Source organism: Mus caroli, unplaced genomic scaffold, assembly GCF_978045245.1.
Source record: "Mus caroli unplaced genomic scaffold, Mus_caroli_1 scaffold_17, whole genome shotgun sequence".
NCBI lineage: Eukaryota > Metazoa > Chordata > Mammalia > Rodentia > Muridae > Mus > Mus caroli.
Window position 1 is genome coordinate 37,053,607 of NW_028227272.1, and position 19,721 is coordinate 37,073,327.

Sequence of the window (19,721 nt, forward strand, 5' to 3'; positions counted from 1 at the left end):
CATAAAAAAAACCATGAAAGGGGAGGGAGAGCAAAGCGTGCTCCCTTTGTTCTCCCGTCTTAGGATAGCAGCAATGATATTAGATGCAAACTTGAGAGATCCTACTCAAAGGATGAACATTCAAGAAATGTGAAGTCCATTATACAGAAAAGGATCCTAAGAAGGACTCTTTAATTGTAAGCCTGTAGAGTGATGCAGAAAGCAATGGCTCACAAAAGCAATGTTACCACAAGTATCCTTAGGGGGTGAGGGATAAACGTAGAAGTTTCCTATTGTATGTGAGTGATTTATTTATATAGTGAAGGAGAAGAAAAAATAGAGAAAAGGGCATTTAGCACTGGGTAAGGATTATCAGGTAGTGTCTCATTTCTGTGTAAGTTGTTATACGTTAATATATCCTGGTATGTCACGTTTGTACATTCGTTTTTATTTCTGAAAAAAAAAGTAAATAATTTGAGTGTGAAATTTTTCAAACAGAAAATGGAGGACTACTTATGACTGTAGTCACCTCTATTTCTTACCCTGCCAAAAGAAACAAAGAATGATTGAGTCACTTGATGTTGCACATGCTTAAATGAATAATAAATTTAACTTTAAAACTAAATAAAATGATAATTAATACCAACCATATACCCATTAACACTAGAGACATCTAAACAAACAAGCAAGAACCAGAGATGTAATAAACAATAAATAATCTGATAAAATATCAAAAAAAATGCACCAGGTAAAAACTGGAAGTCTGCTATGTAAGGATTGTAAACGAAATTTGGATGAGATTTGCCAATCACCAGGTAAGAAGTGAATGCAGAATTTGTATCCAGTTTTTTCATTCTGTCTGAGTCTGGCCAGGTGTGCAAACATTTATCAAGCTCTTGATAGACTGTAGCGCCCATCCATGAGAAATCTCATTTTTGGACATTCAGCAGCCCTTGACCTTGAAAGCAGTTCCGGACTGATAGTCAGTCTAACTTGATAAATGGTGATTTCTTGAGGAGAAATACAATTCTCCCACTTTACTATGACCCTAAACACATAGAGAAACATGCACTCCCACACAAAGCATAAAATTGTATGTGTGTATACAAAGAAAGACCCATGAATGTGTGACATTCTCTCAAACAGCCAGTCACACATGACAGTGGGGCACTTGATGCATTCAACCTAATTACAGACATCAATGCCTGTGTCAGCCATGCTCAGAAAACTTCCATACAAATCTTGGCTATCTGACAGGAAAAAAAAAGTGCACCCGGGAGTCTTTGCCCAAAGCAGGCATACTAATAACTTATTAGAAATAACTCCTGAAGTTGTTGTGGCTGTGCTATATGCAAGACTCAGGTAGCCAGAGAACAGTCCATGCCACAGAGTTATGACATGTGCTGAGATATTATTTGTATATTTATACTTTATTCTAAATAAACATATAAACACCACGATGTCCTCTGCCTCTTCTTAATTTGATGCTAAAGACTAATTGGTTTCTTCCTATAGAATTCCAAACCCCTATAATGTCAGTTATATGCTGTCTGTCGCCTGCTTCTACTTCTTATCTGCCTCTACTATTTATTTCCATCTATCTCTCTCTTTAAATTTTGTTTCTACTTGCCTATGATGTTTAATCAATGACCACTTGCCCCATATATTACCTATAAATGCTCTTCATTCTGGAAATCTTATAATAAAATATTCATGTTCAACAATACCCTGTTGTCCAGATTTCAACATTCCAGCAATGGTAGGCTTAGTTATGCTTTAACAGAGGGTAAATATGATACCTGTTTATTAATAAAATACCAAATTTAGGAAAATGACTGAGATCCACACATCCATTTATTTTTATTGCTATAGTTATCCTGAGATATCAACATTCTATATGCTATTTGGGATTATTGATAGAACTTTCTATTGATTGATTTGTGTTTCAGGAGATCTTTGCTCCAGTTTCCATCACCCTGTTAACTGTGTTCTGGCTGAGTCCAGCTATGGAGCAGAACAGAGCTCCCATGCTCCTATCAGCTAGATTGTATATTCCTCAGGTGTCAGTATTTCCTTAAACAGAAGTATGTCAGCTCTGTATTCTATTGTATTCATGCATCTTAAGGATTTACCATTTAAAACAAGTGAGTAGTGAGAGGGAAGACAATGGGGGAATCTGATCCAAACTGTGTCAAATACTTCGGACACATTTGCTAAAGCCAGGTTGTAAAAGATGCTATCAGAGGCAAAGAATGTGGCTCAGGCAAAAAGTGCTATTCTAATTGGGGCCAGGCTCTGAGTTGGATTTCCCATACTGGAGGAATACTTGGGGCGAGACAAATCTAAAAGACCCAGAGGAAAATGGTAGAAGTATAGGAGGAAGGTCACACTCAGATTTTCTTTTCAGCATTTTTTTACACATTTATGTAAAAATGATAATGGGTCTATTTAAAGAAAGGGACCTGGATTTACTACCAATAGTGGTAAGGGATTACCCATTTATAAGATTTGGGTTAAGTGTTGAAGGTATGTGAATTAGAGAAAATAAGTATCCTTTTATTTTTATTTTTTAACCCATTTACCTTTTTATGGGCAAAGCAAAGATTCTAGTCTTTGCATTTGAACTGATTGTGAAGTTCAGGTCACCCTTGTTTCTGGTTTATCTAGTTTAGGTGACCCATTAAAACTTTGCCATTGAATCTGTTTCTCCTGTATTCATGCTTTGGTTTACTGTGACAGCACGCCTTAGAGTGGCACACGGTGATCCAGTGATTATATTTCCTGGCATGCTTTTCCCATTGGGAAAAGTGCCATTGAATGAGAGGTGTTTCACCCACAGCAACAGCCACAGTCAAGGACTAAGCACTTGAATTGTATGCATCAGAACAGGTGCTTGCTTACAGAGGGAAGATGGAAGGTTTACTTCCTCATTGAACAGATGCAGTTAGAAATACCTGTTAGTTATTTTGAGACCTGTGGAAAGGCTGAATATAATCGTAGGGAGTATATGGTGAAACAAAATTATTACTGCATAGAATCAAGTAAGAAGAGAGAGAGAGAGGGACTGAAGAGCCTCTGCCCCATTAATTAACTTTCTCTAACTAGTCCTTAGCTCCTAAAGATCTTAGGTTCTACCACTTTAAAACAATGCATCTCCTTGTCGTCATCCTCCTCCTCTTCTTCATCCTGTTCCTCCTTCTCTTCTTTCCTCCACTTGATCCCCCTTTTCTTCCTCCTCCTTCTCTTCCTACTTTTCTTCCCCCCTTCCCTTACTCTTCCTTCTCTTCCACCTTGCTAGTCATTTATTTTTAGTTAGGGTTGTTTATAGACCTTTGGGTTAGAGTCTGCTTACAGGAGCAGATGCACCTTCCCAATGGCCACACTACTAAAAATAAGTTTCTCTGTACTGTATTAAAAATTAAGTGTGGATCAATCCTCGGGGGGGGGGGTTATACTCCATGAGACCCCATATCTTCTACTAAATGTTGATATCCCAAATTTTCTATATATAACCAAGATTCCTGTGAATTGAGAGCACAAGAGTCCAGTATTGTACTCTTATTTCTCTATTGTTTCTTCTCTTTTTTTACCCATCCCTTTTTCTGCTATGTTTTCCAAGCCATTGAGGGGATCATATAAAGATTTTATTTGTGGTTGTACACCCAACAGTTAGTTATTCTATTTATTTGATCATGACATTACCTAACAACAATGAGACTTCTCTTCTTCCTCCTTCTTGTTAGATGTTAGAAACTCATTTCATGAGTTTCTGCAGTCATTGTTGATCAGTGTAGAATGAGTCTTCTCTGTCTAAAACTAATAGCATCAATGTTCTTTGGGCATGAACATAGAGTTATTTTGAAGACAATTACACAAGCACCCATGTCCATTTAGCAAAGACAACATCAGTAGGGACTGTGATCACACTGATCATAGAATTTTAACTGGGTTTATTGTTTCATAAGTGAAATCCCGTCCTGTATAGTGGGCATCACATGTAACTGGAGAGTGGCTAGCTGCCCCCATAATAGATTTGTCACTATAATAACGTTTTGTTTATCTTCTCAGGTCAGCAGACAGGTATAGTAGAACATTGAACACAATGAGCATATTGGTTGCACAAAGGATTTATATCCAAGTAAGGTTATTGATAGTAATTCTCCCCCAACTATCTTCCTTGTGCCTTCATTTATTTTGAAGGCTAACTAGCATGGACCAGTCACAGACAGTTTTCTCTATGCCTTGCAATGGAGACGAGATATTTTTGCAATAGAGTCTTCCCCCCTCGCCCCCCAGTTTTGGTAGGCAAACCAATAGTGAGTTGTTTCTATGCTCTCTTCTTGAGCAAGAATTGCCATCAGCTGTGGGAATAAAGAAATGGGATTTTCATAAATCTCAATTCCAGCTATGGTATTCCATTAATTACCAAAAAAGTACAATGTAAATAGATGGATCAAGATGTCTTTCTAACTGCTTTTAGGTATGTACTTTCTTCTTCTTAAAAGGGAGGTTGGCCTTTGCAAGCTTTCCAAACAAAAATGTCACATAAATGTGGAATTTATAGCTTCTTTTTTATATTATTTGTTTTTAAAGCTTAGGCTTTACAAATTCAAAGATTATGTCTATATAATGTCCAAAAGATTTATTGGGTAACAAATTTGCTTGGCCATTTGCATCCTAATGGCAAAAGCAATTTCTTCAGCCAGAAGAGCTTGCGTTCTTTTCAGTTGCAAATAGAGATATTTTAAGGGAAAAGAAGTTATTTTGGATCAAAGTGGGTATTATTATGTCTCTTTATTTCTGACACCTGTCAAAACTCCCATTTCAGTGAAATTCTTCACTGGGCAGGGTCCAGTGTCTCACCTCAAATGACCATATATTGTATTAAAGTTAACCAGTCATTCTACATTTCTAAATGTTAGTGGTTTTTATTCTCTATGCAAATGGTTCAAAATTAAAACATGAAAAATAAAGTAGTGAAGTAAAGCCCAGCCCTCCAGTCAATATCAGAGTGGTTTAGCTTTGCATTTCTGCTGAGCTGTGTGACATTGGACTCAGTGCTTGTATTTAGGAAGCCTTGGTCTCTCTTGTAAGACAAGAAGATAGGGAATGAGAGTGGAGGAAGGTAAAGGACAAGTTGATGAAATTTCAAGTCTGTGTGTGTCAACATTTACAGACTACTTAATGAGGGTTAGAACTGTTTCTGTCCATATTGTCCTGCTAATATACTCATGGAGATCTAGAAAGAACTAGGTCTAAGAGAAGAGTGACCTATCTGGTGTTACAGATGTTTGTCCCTCCTCCAAATTCCTACTTCATCTAAAGTCCCACCAAGCATGAAAGCTTTGTTGTTGAGGTACTGTTTGTTTTTTTTTTGAAATATGGACTTTCAGCTTTTCCTTTTTATTTTATTTTATTTTAGCCATAAACTTCAAGAGTAAAACAATTAAAGCAAGAAGATGAGTTCTCAGTCGCTAAAATTCTCTCCATTGCTGGACTGAGATCCTGCTCATGAAGCCAGTTTCTAACCACAGGTGTTAATATTAAATGAACACTGCTACTCATTCTATGTTCTTTGATCCAGAGTTAGACTAGTGTCAATTCAGACATACATGAAAATCTGCATTCATGTTTATCATTTCTGATTCTACATAAATTATACAGCCTTTCCCAAAAATCTTTGTAAATGTTCTAACTGCCATTGGAAGATCCAAAAGAAACTCACAGACCAGATGACAAAATCTAATATAGTGGATATTGTGTGTACCACCTTCTCTTGCTTTAATGTAAGATATCCAGGGCATAATGCAGGCAGGAAGTAACTACAGCACATAGTTACCTATCTAAAGGACTAGAGTCAGCTCTAACACAGGAAAGGTGAAAGTAGACAAGCCATTCACTTAAAAGAATCATCTTTATTTTCTGGCTCAGTGGTTCAACCTAGCATCTTAAGGGGTCTCTGGTCAAAGAGTACTTTTAAAGATGTGAAACTAGTTGTACTTAGAATGAAAGTTGTCTCCCCTTTTTATTCCTTTTGGCTTCTGCAACTCAGAAGAGAATCCATCTGAAGTGAGTGGGAGGAGTGGGCAGATGTCTAGGAATTCCTGAACCCAACAGAACATCATTTGTTAGAGTGTAAATGACTTAACTGTGGTGTAAGAAAGCTTCCCAGAGCAAATTACAATCCCATCACTGCACATTAGCAATGGAAGTTGACAGGCTTTATAAACCTTGAGATTCGGCTGGATTGGAAGACAGCTGTAGGAAAGGGAATAAAATGCCTCTGGGTAAAATGTTATGAAGGGGCTCTACGCCTATGATTTATTTTTTATATCATAGGTAGCTTTATAGGCAAAATGGTTATGATTGTAGCTATACTGAAGATGTAGCTGTGGGTGCAGATATAGAAGTTCTTATACCTATAATAGGGAACAAATCAATCTCTACTTAACTATAAAATATGGCCATAAATAGGTATGTCTTCCACCATGATATTAAGTATATTATGCCTATTGTTATATGAAATACAAAATGTAGGCCAAAGGTCACAATCAGAAAAATCTAACAGATTCTGTCTGTCTCTCTGTCTCTGTGTCTCTTTCTCTCTCCCCTGCCCCCAGGTTTCAAGTTACTAAGCTCTGTTAGTGTGTCAGAGTTGTTTGCAGGCCATCCTCGCCCAAATCAAAGACTCCAGGCATGTAACCTCAAGGGAGTCTGTATAGGAGATTTCCATATGTAGCTTTACCTGGTCAATTTGAGAAACAGCTTCCTCTGCTTCAAACAGTGTCCCTGAAATAAAATAAAAGACTCAAGAAGAAAGATGATATGACATATACTTGCCCCTAGGATATAATATTGATGAAAGAAGTTTCTAGGCATATATTACATTTAAGAAAATGTTTCGTAAGGACATCTGAACAATTGCAATACGTATGTGTATTATGTGTAATTTTCTTTCTGATCTATCCTTATAAGCAATTATTCTATTGCTTGGAAGATAAAACTAGCGTGAGCAGCACAGACAATGGGGACCTGGCTTGTAGAACTTCAGGGAGAAGCCAAGATTCTTGGAAATATTCAACACTTGGAATGTTAAGAATACATTTCTAGTAATCTGGGGATGAAGAGTTGACTGTGATGAAGAAAACATCAGACCCACTAATGGGAAGCTTTACTGGGATAATTGATGCTGGTTAGCTGACATTGAGATATTAGCAGTGACTAATAGACCAGAGTCCTTGAGGTTAAACTTTCTTGGAAGTGTCTCCTCAGGGTCAGCACACAAAAGTCGAGGTCCAGAGGGGACAATGACTGTGCAATGTGCTGGCTGCCAAATTTGGAAATGTATAATAGTCATACACATGGTACTTGCTTGAAGGCATGAATGGAGTCCTGAAGAAGAGCTGAGGTTCAGCACTGTGGGAGAGCAGGGGAGACCATAAGTGAAGATGCAGCTTAAGTTGTAGTTGAAGCAGCAGAATTGAAGAGGGTCACAGAGAGAAGTTGAGGCTTGTCACTATGTGGCTGGGTCAGAATTCCTGAAGAAAGCCCAGGAAACGCTCCTGGAGATGCAACTCAGTTGCACAGCATCTTCCAGAGTCTTGGAGATGCTGGCAGCATGACATGGCCACTAAGGCAGCAGCAGATATGAAGTGGAGCCAGTCTGGGACTATGAGACACACTGTGCTGTGGCATTCATCTTGAAGCCTAGAAGTCCCTGTGCAACGGAAGTGTGACATTGAGCTTACACTGCTGGGCTTGTTTTGTTTTCATCTGACTGTGACTATGCTCTGGCTTTTCCCTTCCAGGGTGAAGAAGCTATCAGATTTGGTGGAGAAACATGAGGGGAGAAATATGGGAAGTGAGGAGGGAGGAAGGGGAAGGAAGAAAATGATACACCTCTATTACATATTATTTTCATTTAGAAGAAAAACAGGAGAAAGAATTTAACCACTTTTTAAAAAACAATATATTATTTTTCAGGAAACTCCAGGTAAAAACTTTAGAAATTTAGAATGTTTTGAAGTTTTGAAAAGACTGGATATTTTAGAGAAAATTTGGATATTTCAGAGAGGCCGCTATTTTAGAGAGACTATTACTTTGAAAGACTCTCTCTATGTTTTTGAGATAGAGTTCTTCAAATGTTTGAGATTTTTACACGCTGTAGAACTTTTAAATCTGTAATTTTGTATGGTGTTATTGATGTTAACATGAGATCTTGCGGGTAAGCAAAGAAGGGAAAGGCTGTTGTTGAATAGTGATGTGGTTGAGTGTCCAGCTGAAAAGGTTCCGCTATTCTGGCTAGTTTTAGGTCAACTTCCCACAAGCTAGAGGCTTTTTCAAGGAAGGCACCTTAATGGAGAAAATTCCCTCATCAGATTGGTCTGAAAGCAAGCGTTTAGATCATTTTCTTAATTGATAGTTGATGGGGGAAGGGCCCAGCTCACTGTGAATTGCCGAAACCCTGAGTATGTGGTCCTGGGTGCTATAAAAAGCAGGTAGGTCCTGGGGAGCATGGTAATAGCAACAAGCCTCCAAGTCCTATGTGCCTGTCTCTGCTTCTTGCCTTGAGTTCCTGTTCTGACTTCCTGGGTGATAGACTATAAGCTTTCCTCCACAAGAATAGTTTTGGTCCTATTGCTTTATGACAGCAGTAGAAACCCTAACCAAGACTGGGAGTAGTTACCAGAGGACACAGCAGTGGGTATAGAACAGAGATCCTCTGTAGGGGCCGTTTTGCTCCCAACATGTGTATTTTACAGTGGCCAATGATGATCTTCAGTCTATTAAGTTGGTACAAAGGTTGGTACTGAGTACCCAGTGCCCATGAGAGCCTCCCACAGCAAAGAATTCAACTGGTACAATGTGCTACTAATGTCAAGGTCAGAAATATGGCAGAGACATTACCTGCAGAACTGAAAGAACCACAGACACCATGATCACATAATTCAAATATTAAATTTCATCACTGAATAAAATGAAAAGGTTTTGTTAGGGTCTCCATCCAGCAAAAATCCCAGGAAGAGATGGAAAATCCACCTTTGCTGCATCCTTGTGACTTAGAGGAGTTCTGTCTGGCCTCTGCTCTCACTAGCATGTGTCCCTGAGTCATTCATTGAGTTGGACATGTTTGGTACCCTGCTGAGAATTTTTCTCTGAATGTATAGAAGAAGGTAGGATGGGTAGGTTTTTCATGTTGGAGTTTTCTCTCTAAATAACTTCAAACTAGAGGTGTTAAAGCAAGAAGGCAGATGATGTAAACAAGAGAGGCCAAGAAGCTGAGCTATGATAGACAGGGTCAGCCATGTCAAAACTGGTTTGACCTAGTGTTTCAAAACCATACAGAGAGGATTGGGAATGCTGTGTAATGTGGAATGGCATTTGATAGGATGAGGCTTCAGATGGCCACTAGAATCTCAAGGTGGAGGTCACTGTGACATTTGGAGGAGGCTTTCAAGCAATCCTTGGCTAAAAAGGGAGAGGCCAGAGAGAAAAGGAACCAAGGGATAAGAAGATGAACAGTGAGTTCCAAGATTTTTCTCCCGCGAAGGGGAAAGTCAAATGTAAGATGCGACAAGGTCAAATCAAGGTCTTAAGAAGACAAGGGCTTTTCACCTATGTTTGCTGAGATGAAAGGGGACTTTGGCTGCATTGGACCGACCTCTCACACACAAGCAAACCCAGGGCCGCGGCGCTGCCAGGCTGTGCGCACTAGATGGCAGTAGCGGGGCCCTTTCGGCTGGGCTTTGGGTCCTATAAGGCGCTTGCTTGTTTAAGTACAGTCTCATTTAGTTGGAGCTGCAGGGGAGTAAGGGAGAGGAGGGTAGGAAAGAAGAGAGCGGGAGAGCTCGAGGAAAAAGAGGGCTCTCTGTGCTGACACCAGGCTCGGATTGCGAGCATCCTTCAGGACCCGGGCTCGCGCTCTTGGAGAAGAGAGCGAGGCTGTGCTGGGATTCGCCGGGAGACTGCTCAGTCCGCGTCGCTGGAGCTGGGAGAGCCCTGAGGGAAACCAAGGGAAGCGAGCAGCGCGTTTTACTAGAGAGAGCAGGAGTGAGGCGAGACGGCTGGAGCGCTTGGCGACATGAGGACCTACTGGCTGCACAGCGTCTGGGTGCTGGGGTTCTTCCTGTCCCTCTTCTCATTGCAAGGTAGGGGGAGCCTGTGGCGACCCCGCGCGCCCCCTCCTGCCGCCGCTGGGTCCGGGATGCTCGATGGGGTCACCAGCGCTCTGGGTCTACACAGAATCAGGCTTATTGACAAGTCCGGTGATGCGTTTCTACCCGCGGTGCTGTAGTCCAGGCTAGGTCCTGGGGCGAGCGGGAACCTGCAGACTTGCTGCAATATCCATGCTGGTGGTGGCAGATTCAGAGCTGGCCTGTGCGGACTGGGGGTCAGAGAGGAGCGTGTGCGGGTCTGGGTGCTTGTGTGTGTGTGTGTGTGTGTGTGTGTGTGTGTGTGTGTGTGTGTGTGTGTGTGTGTGTTTTGCCGGAGAGGCTGGTAGTGCTGGTGGTGCTGGTGTGGTACTGGTGGGAGGCAGTGGCAGGGATACTGGGGTTGCTCCTCTGTAAACTCCAAGTGCTGCCTTGGTATTTGCTGTCCCCGCTTCAGCGGTGCTGATACCTCTGCATTCCTGCTCTTCCAAGAGGAAACTGGCATTAACTTTAGGAGGCTGCTGGGTAGCCGCTTGCCACCTGGCACTTGCATCCTAGACAGAACAACCCCTACAAAAATTATTCTGTCCCTAGATGTGGGAGGGGTAGGGGAAAGAAGGAAATGTCTGTCTGAGGGAGAGGGAGGGAGGAAGAGAGAGAGAGAGAGAGAGAGAGAGAGAGAGAGAGAGAGAGAGAGAGAGAGAGAGAGAGAGAGAGAGAGAGAGAGAGAGAATGAATATGCACTTGAGAAATCATGGGTTAATAACTGCTGGCTCTGAACGGCCAGAGCGTTTCATGCTTGGGGGTTTGAATATCTGGGTCTTTACTTTGAAAATGTCTTTCTTGGTTCTGTGCTGAGGAAAGATTGTGAAGTGAATTCACGAAGGTTAAAAATGCAAACACATACATACTCTTTGCATCTCAGTTAAGGCTGAGAATCCACAGCCTTCGTTCATGTTCCACAGTACACAAAATCATTCCAAAATAAGAATGCATTCTTTTGTTGTTGTTGTTCTTGTAAGTTTCCCCTATTTCACCGTTCCCACCGGTGAAAGGAGCCTAGTACAATTAGCTACTGAGAGACTGCTATTTCTCTCTACCATTGATAGTTGTACTATCCCTTCCTGTTCAGGCATTCTGTTATGATGAGGACCTGTACCACTTACATTTCTCTCAATATTGAAAAGCAAGGCTTCTCATTTACACACACACACACACACACACACAGAGAGAGAGAGAGAGAGAGAGAGAGAGAGAGAGAGAGAGAGAGAGAGAGAGAGACAGAGACAGAGACAGAGACAGAGACAGAGAGAGACAGAGAGTCTCATGAATTCTCACCATGAAATGACCAGACTGGCAATCTTCCCTTGATTTTCTTCTGACAGCTGGTTGCTAATGTTACTTTTGTGGGTTTCATTTTTCATTGCTAGGAGATATTTTGGGTAGCTAGAGTGCCTTCTTGCCTAAAGAAATGAGAATAGACTCCTCCTGGCTGTTTACTAGTTGAAGCATTGCAAGTAAATAAACACAATGTCAAAGTTCTCTCTTGAAATACACAGAGCTACAGCTGGAACTCACCCATGGCACAATTAGAAGTTACAGCTTCTAAAAAACTTCATCTCGGAACTCATTGACCCCTTTCCTTTCTTATCAAAATTGTTAGGTCCTGTGACACAGGTCTGTGACTGAACATGCCTGCATGAAAAATAATATCCAAATCTATCTTTAGAACCTGATTGCTTTCTATTTTCTTTATTTTTTTATTTCCTTTCTTTTCTGTCTCAATGCTGTCAGGTTTCTCTATGATTTCTGATGTCCTATTTCAGCCTTTTATTTATTTATCTATTGAGGCATTAGCAAAAATATGGTAATATGATGTCAGTAAGTGAGGGTCATCTTTTTCTTTCTTCAATTAAACTAAAAACTTAGCACACAAGATAAGAGAGTAAGTCACTTGATGTTTCTCTGAAGTTTGAGTAAAGCTTTGGAATATTCATTCCACACCCATAGAATTCCATGAGTGAAGGACAGAGTAAAATGCTGAGCTGATGTCAGGTGGCACTTATGAAGGTTGGTGAGGTCAAATCGAACATCAGACCAGATCATTATATTCCAGAAGATCTTTCCACCAAAAATGCACAGCCCTACCATCCTCTTCACTAAGACCATTGCTGCCTACAAAGAGGATTTGCTAAGGCATAGTAGCCTTATCTGTGCAAAGTAGTTTTTGTGTTTGTGTTTGTTTTTGTTTTTATTTTTTTCTGAGAATATTATTTCCAGAGGAGGAGTTTTCAAGGGTCACTAAACAGAGCACATTAATACATGGGAAATGGACCCAATTCTCAAGCACTAAAATCCCCTGATGGGTGGTAAATAACAAGTAGTGGTAGGTTTGAATAATAGACTCTATAGGGCAAGAAGGTCGTGCTGCCAGATGGGAATGAGAAAACGATGCTCACTACAAATACTTGTCATACACAGCCTTTCGTCTATGACCTTAGAAATTCTAGGAAAAGCTATTAAATTAAATGCTCTATGCCTTCACTCTGGTGTGAATGTATGGAGGTATACTACACACACACACACACACACACACACACAGAGATATGCATGCACACATGCATACACATATACACATTCAAACATGTACATACATACACATTCATGCCCACTCACACATATACACATACACACAAACATATACATGCATGCATATACACACATGCACACATGAACAAATACACACATACACACGTGCATGCATGTACATGCACACACACATGGATACATACACACATGCATGAATGCACATGCACAACATGTACATATGTGCATAAACATACATGCACATACACACATGCGCACACACATACACACACACTTGTTGTCAGATTGTGTGGCTTTATTAAATCAGCTACATCTGTAGCAGGTTATTTCCTCTGTTTTTCATGATTACCTCCATGGATTCACAAATGAGTGCTGTTATTGGTGTTCATTTCTGTTAGATTCTATTTGTTAAGAATGTTGAACATATCTTACCCTATGTGTTTCTGAAATGTAGGTATATTTACTGTATAATTTGGATTATCCCCAGGAGACAGTCTACAAAGTTTGGTTTTTACTATGTAGCCATAGGCAGTTCGGATATATTTTGGTAAGGTCTCAGTAATAGCTGTGTTGTTTCACATTGCTGATGCTATTATTATTATCACTATTTTGAAATGAGTTATTAATTATATGTTTGTAAAGTTATATTTACATATGAGCAAGTTAACAAAAACAATAGTTTTTCCTGTGGTTCTCCTAACTATTCCCCAGCAATTTCATAAATTTGATAATCATCATCCACACAACATCCTTCTGATATTGGCAGGGACATTTTCTAACAGGTAAAGCATGACAGGCTGATGATAAGATTACATAGTGCCTAGCTGTGTTTGTCTTGATATTCTGATAACTATGTACATTATATCAATGACACCTATTTTGCAGTGTCTAAAATCTTCAAAGGAAATCCTAGAAATTTGTGATTGTATTGTTTTGTCTCATTTGCCTGTAATGTTAAGGAAACATGAAGAAACAGTTCAACTGAGACTTTTTGTTTCATTTTGTTTGTTTGTTTGTTTGTTTGTTTGTTTTTTGTTTTGTTTTCCTGTGAATGGAGATAAAACCCAAATAACCAACAAAGCCCACCCTATTCATGACTGTGCATTTTGTGCTTGATTTATTTTGGGGCTCCCTGTTTCATTGGCTCAGATCTGGTTGGGTCTCCTTGTCATCTGGCAATTGTCCCTTCTTTCTCATGCTCCAGATTCAGGGCCAAAGAGCAGCCACTGCTGTGCTCTGAGGTTGGCTCTGTTCTCCATTTGGCATCTGGAATGGCAGTAGCTGTGTGCCCTTTGTGGACTGTAGAGGAGATGAACTCTACTTGGCCCACCCCACCCCCATCTTTGGTTCATCTAGGCATGAAGGTCGCCTTGGCTCCTGCCTGAAGCCAGATTTGGATTGTTAGTGCCCAGTAGAAGAGGCAAGCACGCTTTTACTGAACTGTAGACAGTACAGACAACCCTCAGGGGAGTCTCACACCAGCTGCTCACTGTGGGGCTACAGAGAGGCCCAGGATGTGAGCCCTTCTTATAGACACTAGTAGTATCCTTCTGTGGCTATCTCCTTGTGACCTGCTCAAGGCCAGGACAGTTACCCTACTTCCATCCAATATAATTCCAGCAAAGATGAATTGGTGTAGTCCTTTATGATAGCTTCTTCAGACAAGACGTTGCATGGTACCTTAATGGGATGGGCTGTATCAACTGACGAAGGAACTTAAGCAAGTTAGAAGGTTATGCAAAGATAAATCACCATCTGTAGATGCAGCTTCCTCCTAGATGTAGATGTTGATATTAGTTTTATCACCAACAATAATCTGGAACCAATCCACTAAGCACTGACTACAGAGCTTCTAAGTCTTTAGTGCAAGACACAATTCATTTTTTTCTATTACATTTGCATTTCAAGAAAATGTTTGTTACTACTAGATTAAAAATGATACATTCACATTCAGAAAAAAAATCATCCTTTCCCCTAGAGGGTTGTTTCCTATCTGTTTTTTTTGGTAGCTGAAGACATCTTGTCACAAATATAGTGATGATCATTAATCACATGCAATTTGTAGCTCAAATCATCACCCTGAGTGTTGAAAATATGGGTGTCATTTACAAGTATTTTATTAATGTACAAAGATACAGAACAACATAGAATAAAACAATTATCCATAATACCTTAGGAAATCTTTCATTTGAAAAATGTTAACACTAGAGATCTGTGATTCGTTTCACATAGTTCTGGTCAGATCTGGAGGCTATACTTCACAGAAAGTATGTTGTCTCAAGAAGATATTTTTTTTTTTTATTTTTGCCTAGATAGTATATTTTCTTCATTATACCTTTATTCCACATGGCATATTTCCATTAACAAATATTTTTATGTTGTGATTGATCTTCCAAAATGATCCTTTCATTGCCTATGAATTCTTTTATATATATATATATATATATATATATATATATATATATTTATTACATCTTTTCCTCAATTACATTTCCAATGCTATCCCAAAAGTCCCCCATACCCTCCCCCCCACTTCCCTACCCACCCATTCCCATTTTTTTGGCCCTGGCAATCCCCTGTACTGGGGCATATAAAGTTTGCATGTCCAATGGGCCTCTCTTTCCAGTAATTGGGTATTTATTTCATTTACATTTCCAATGCTATCCCAAAAGTCCCCCACACGTTCCCCCACCAACTCCCCCACCCACCCACTCCCACATCTTGGCCCTGTCATTCCGCTGTACTGAGGCATATAAAGTTTGCACGACCAATGGGCCTCTCTTTCCAGTGATGGCCGACTAGGCCATCTTCAGATTCATATGCAGCTAGAGACACGAGCTCCAGGGGGTGGTGGTACTGGGTAGTTCATATTGTTGTTCCACCTATAGGATTGAAGATCCCTTTAGCTCTTTGGGTACTTTCTCCAGCTCCTCCATTGGGGGCGAATTCTTGTACTGCTTTTATTCTTCACCATTTTAGAACATCTGACTGTTCACATGAGCAGCATTAGTTTAAAACTTAGGTAGAGAATGTAGCCCCATGGCCTTTCCATAGGACCACGTAAGAGTACCTCTCTTGGCTTTTGAATTGCTGTCTGGTAAAATAGAGGTAAAGCTCTCATGTGAGCCTCATTTTTCTGATTAGTTCAGGGTCATTGTGCTTTGCCTAGTGTCTGGATGCGCGATTTGCATATTATTTGCTTCTGTGGAGAAGATAATGAGTTAAAAGTGTTTACCTTACCTTCTGCAACAGTCTGAACAGAATTTACCCATGTTCCATCTATCTCTTTTGCTCCTCCTCCATTGTTCTATTTTTCAGACTTTCTCTGCACTTGGGTGAGAGCCATATTGAACTCCTAGTGCTAATTTAATGCTGAGGAGAGATACAGTATTGATATGGGGTTACATAAGCTGCTTGGCGTTCTTGCTCTACTAAAAGAGCTAAAGCCAAAACACAATAGAAAATACATGTCCACTTTTCTTTCCATGCTAAACACCTTTGTTTCCATTATCCATACGCCTACGGCTGCCTCAATATTTTAGCTTGCAGTACTGAGAAATTGCTGAAGGAAGGAAGAACTGTTAGGGGATCTAGATTTCAATTAACTTTGCCACTGTGGCTATGTTACTCTGTGTGAATCACTGTTGTTTAGTAAATGAAACTAAGATTCTCCAAGATTAATAAATCTTGCTGAGGTAGCAGTAGACCAGAACTCTGGTGCTCAGATAACCTATAACCCTTCCCTTCTCTGAAGTCCCTCCTTTCTCATTTTGATACAAAACAAGGTCAACCCCCCAAAAAAATGAACAATTATATGCTATCATTGTTGACATGCATAAATTATGATAGTCTTTTTGCTGAAGTAACAATAATACTAAGAGAATCTCTTTAAGTAAGGCCACATTCTCATCCTATTTTAGTTGTTTGATTGAGTATATTTAAGTTACCAATGTAACTTAGATTTTATCGAATTATTGAAGTATCATGAATAATCCACATGCATGTGGTATTTAATAAGATGCCTCTCTCTGTCTCTCTCTCTGTCTCTCTGTTTGTCTCTGTCTCTCTCTGTCTCTGTGTCTCTTTCTGTCTCTCTGTCTTTGTGTCTCTCTCTCCGTGTCTCTCTGTGTCTCTGTCTCTCTGTCTCTCTCTGTCTCTGTGTCTCTTTCTGTCTCTCTGTCTTTGTGTCTCTCTCTCCGTGTCTCTCTGTGTCTCTGTCTCTCTCTCTGTCTCTGTCTGTCTCTGTGTCTCTTTCTGTCTCTCTGTCTTTGTGTGTCTCTCTCTGTGTCTCTCTGTGTCTCTGTCTCTCTGTCTGTCTCTGTCTCTTTGTCTCTGTGTCTTTTTCTGTCTCTCTGTCTTTGTGTCTCTCTGTGTCTCTGTTTCTCTGTGTCTCTGTCTCTCTGTGTCTGTGTCTGTCTCTGTGTCTGTCTCTGTCTCTGTCTGTCTCTTTCTGTCTCTCTCTGTCTCTCTCTGTCTCTCTCTGTCTCTCTCTGTCTCTCTCTGTCTCTCTCTCTATCTCTCTCTGTCCAGGCCAGCTTTCTGCTCATCACCATCTGTCTGCATAGGAAGAGCAAAAAAAATTGCCTAATGCTGCTTTTACCTAATGTGGTAGGGTAAGATGTATCCTAGTGACCTAACCTAAGTTTGTGCTAGCATATCAGATGCAGGCTGAAAGTTGATCTCACTTAAGATGATGGTTTTGTCACTGAAATTTTAATTTCCTATCTTTCCCATTAGGCAGAGATGTGGTTTGTGCTCAGGAGGAAGGAGAGGGGGCATTCTGTGGGCTTAAAGTTATTTTTGTGTTTATGATGTGAGCTATATGAAAAATAGGTAGTTATGTCATTTGGTTTGGTTATAAACAGAGTACAGATTACAGAAAAGTGGAGGGAAATGCAAAAAATAACAACTAATATACTTCCTTTCCCTTCTGGCTCTTTTCCTTCCTTCTATAAATATTTATAAATCCTCAAGTCAACACTCTCATAAACCTCATATCAAGAGAGACAGGCACTCAGAAGATAATAAATTAATTACCATTATAGTGGAATATAGTGAGAGAGAGATTAGGGCACCATGACTATATATTTCAGGTAGATACAGCCTAGACTATAGAGTTAAGAAAGTATTTCTTTAGTCCACTGATGCATAATTAGAGTTTGAAAGATAAGTGAGATTTAGATAAGTAGATATGTAGCATAGACCGAGCTTTAACGGACAAAGGAAGCCTACTGAGGCTTCAATGTACCACAGAGACTATCATATTCCAGAAACCTAAGGACTAGAAGCAGGGCAAAATCCAAGAGTAAGGAAATGACAGAAAGCAAAAGAGGGGTGTGGAATCACTAGTTCTGTAGAATACAGAGGAGCAGTAGTGACTTCATGTGGCTTCTTTCAAGGTCAAACATGAGGAAAGTCATACAGATTAAAGCAGGGATGTGGCTCCTGAACTTTGAGTTTCTACAAGAGGCCTCCAGTTGCCATAGAGGGAAAGGATGAGCTTGACTAGAGGAGCCTGCTGGAGGCTTTTATTAGATAAAGGAGATTGGGATGAGGACACAGCTGTTGTAATAGACTGAATGCATTGGGGGAATGGAGGTAGAATCCTCTGGGTGTGGTTGGGAGATCACGAACAGAGCAGGTTATGCAGAGGAGTCAAGTTTACAGCTGTGGATACTTTCCATCACCTAACTCTTTCCTTAACCTGAGTTTTCAAGGCCATGTGTGGGTACTGTGTTTCCTTACAACTGAGGGCAGAGATGGAGAAAGCAAGCTAAGGAGTTGATATTGATGCCCGGGTTCCTATCTCTATATCCAGACCCTTACGTTTGCACTCTCCTTCCTAATAGAACCAATAGTTTAAATGTGTACAGCTTACAGAATTTAATAGAAAAATCATCTCTGAGTCTCCACCTATGTGGCCTTGGGCAAGACATTTTCTGATTCTGGAAATAATCTGTAAGGTGCCTTTGAGTTCCAAAAATTAGATGAGTCTATGATTTTACTCTGACTGGGGAGAAGTCTAGACTTAATTAGCAAAGCAATGGAATTAAATAGTATTCTAAAAGCAATGCACTTTTATTAGATTCAAGTATGTACAGAAAAAAAAAAAACCAATTCCTTGCAAATCTTTTCAAGGAGAATGTATCTTGCTGCCTTTCTTTTTGGCATAATCAGGTTAAAAATGAACTGATTTTTGTTTGTTGGTAGCATCATGCGTTTACAATCAAGTCACCCAAAATATAACCTCACCTCTTCCTGGTCACTGTTTACCTGGCGTATGTGATGATCTGTACAAGTGCACAATAAATTCATTCAATAAAAATTTGTGAATGGTCCATATTCTTAATTTTTTCATCAATAGTTAAAAAGTGATACATTTTAACAGATTGATTTGGAAAATAATTTGAGAGAAAAATGAATGTTAAGACATGGAACTAAACCTGGTGGAAGGACAGAAGGTCAAAGACAATAAAGAATAACAAAAGGAGGGAGATGTGTCCATGGAAGTGAGAGGAATGGAAAAGGAATATTCTTGTTTTTCTTTTCTCTCTCTCTCTCTCTCTCTCTCTCTCTCTCTCTCTCTCTCTCTCTCTCTCTCTCTCTCTCTCTCTCTCTCTCTCTCTCTCTTTCTCTCTCTCTCTCTCTTTCTTTCTAGCTATAGTATACATTCTGGCCTGCATGGAGTTAAGGACTTTATGTTGGTAAGAATTGCCAAAGAAGCTTCCAGAAACAGAGTGAACCTTGGAAGCCAGACTGAACCATTTGTTCTTAATCCTTAAAGAATAAAGGGCCTTTGATTAGCACAGGAAGGAAGTGACATGAAGGAAATGCAGAGCCTGCAGGACAAATTTGGTGCCCAGAGACCATTTGCATAGAGAATAGAGACACAAATTTAGCCTAGGCTGCCTGCCTGCTTGCTTGCTTGCTTGCTTCCTTCCTTCCTTCTTTCCTTCCCTCCCTCACTCCTTCCTTCCCTCCCTC

At 40.1% G+C, this 19,721-nt stretch overlaps 1 protein-coding gene across 3 annotated transcripts in view; it reads left to right on the forward strand.

The window, feature by feature from the left end:
• Positions 1-9,778: 9,778 nt before the first annotated feature.
• The window catches only part of Lsamp (limbic system associated membrane protein), a 2,143,093-nt gene continuing 2,133,150 nt past the window's right edge, over positions 9,779-19,721 (forward strand). For all 3 annotated transcript variants that reach the window (XM_021184808.3, XM_085832472.1, XM_021184809.3), the window contains exon 1: positions 9,779-10,127. In XM_021184808.3, coding sequence (XP_021040467.2) covers positions 10,061-10,127 — 67 coding nt within the window. In that variant the 5' untranslated portion in view covers positions 9,779-10,060. The remainder of the gene's footprint in view (positions 10,128-19,721) is intronic.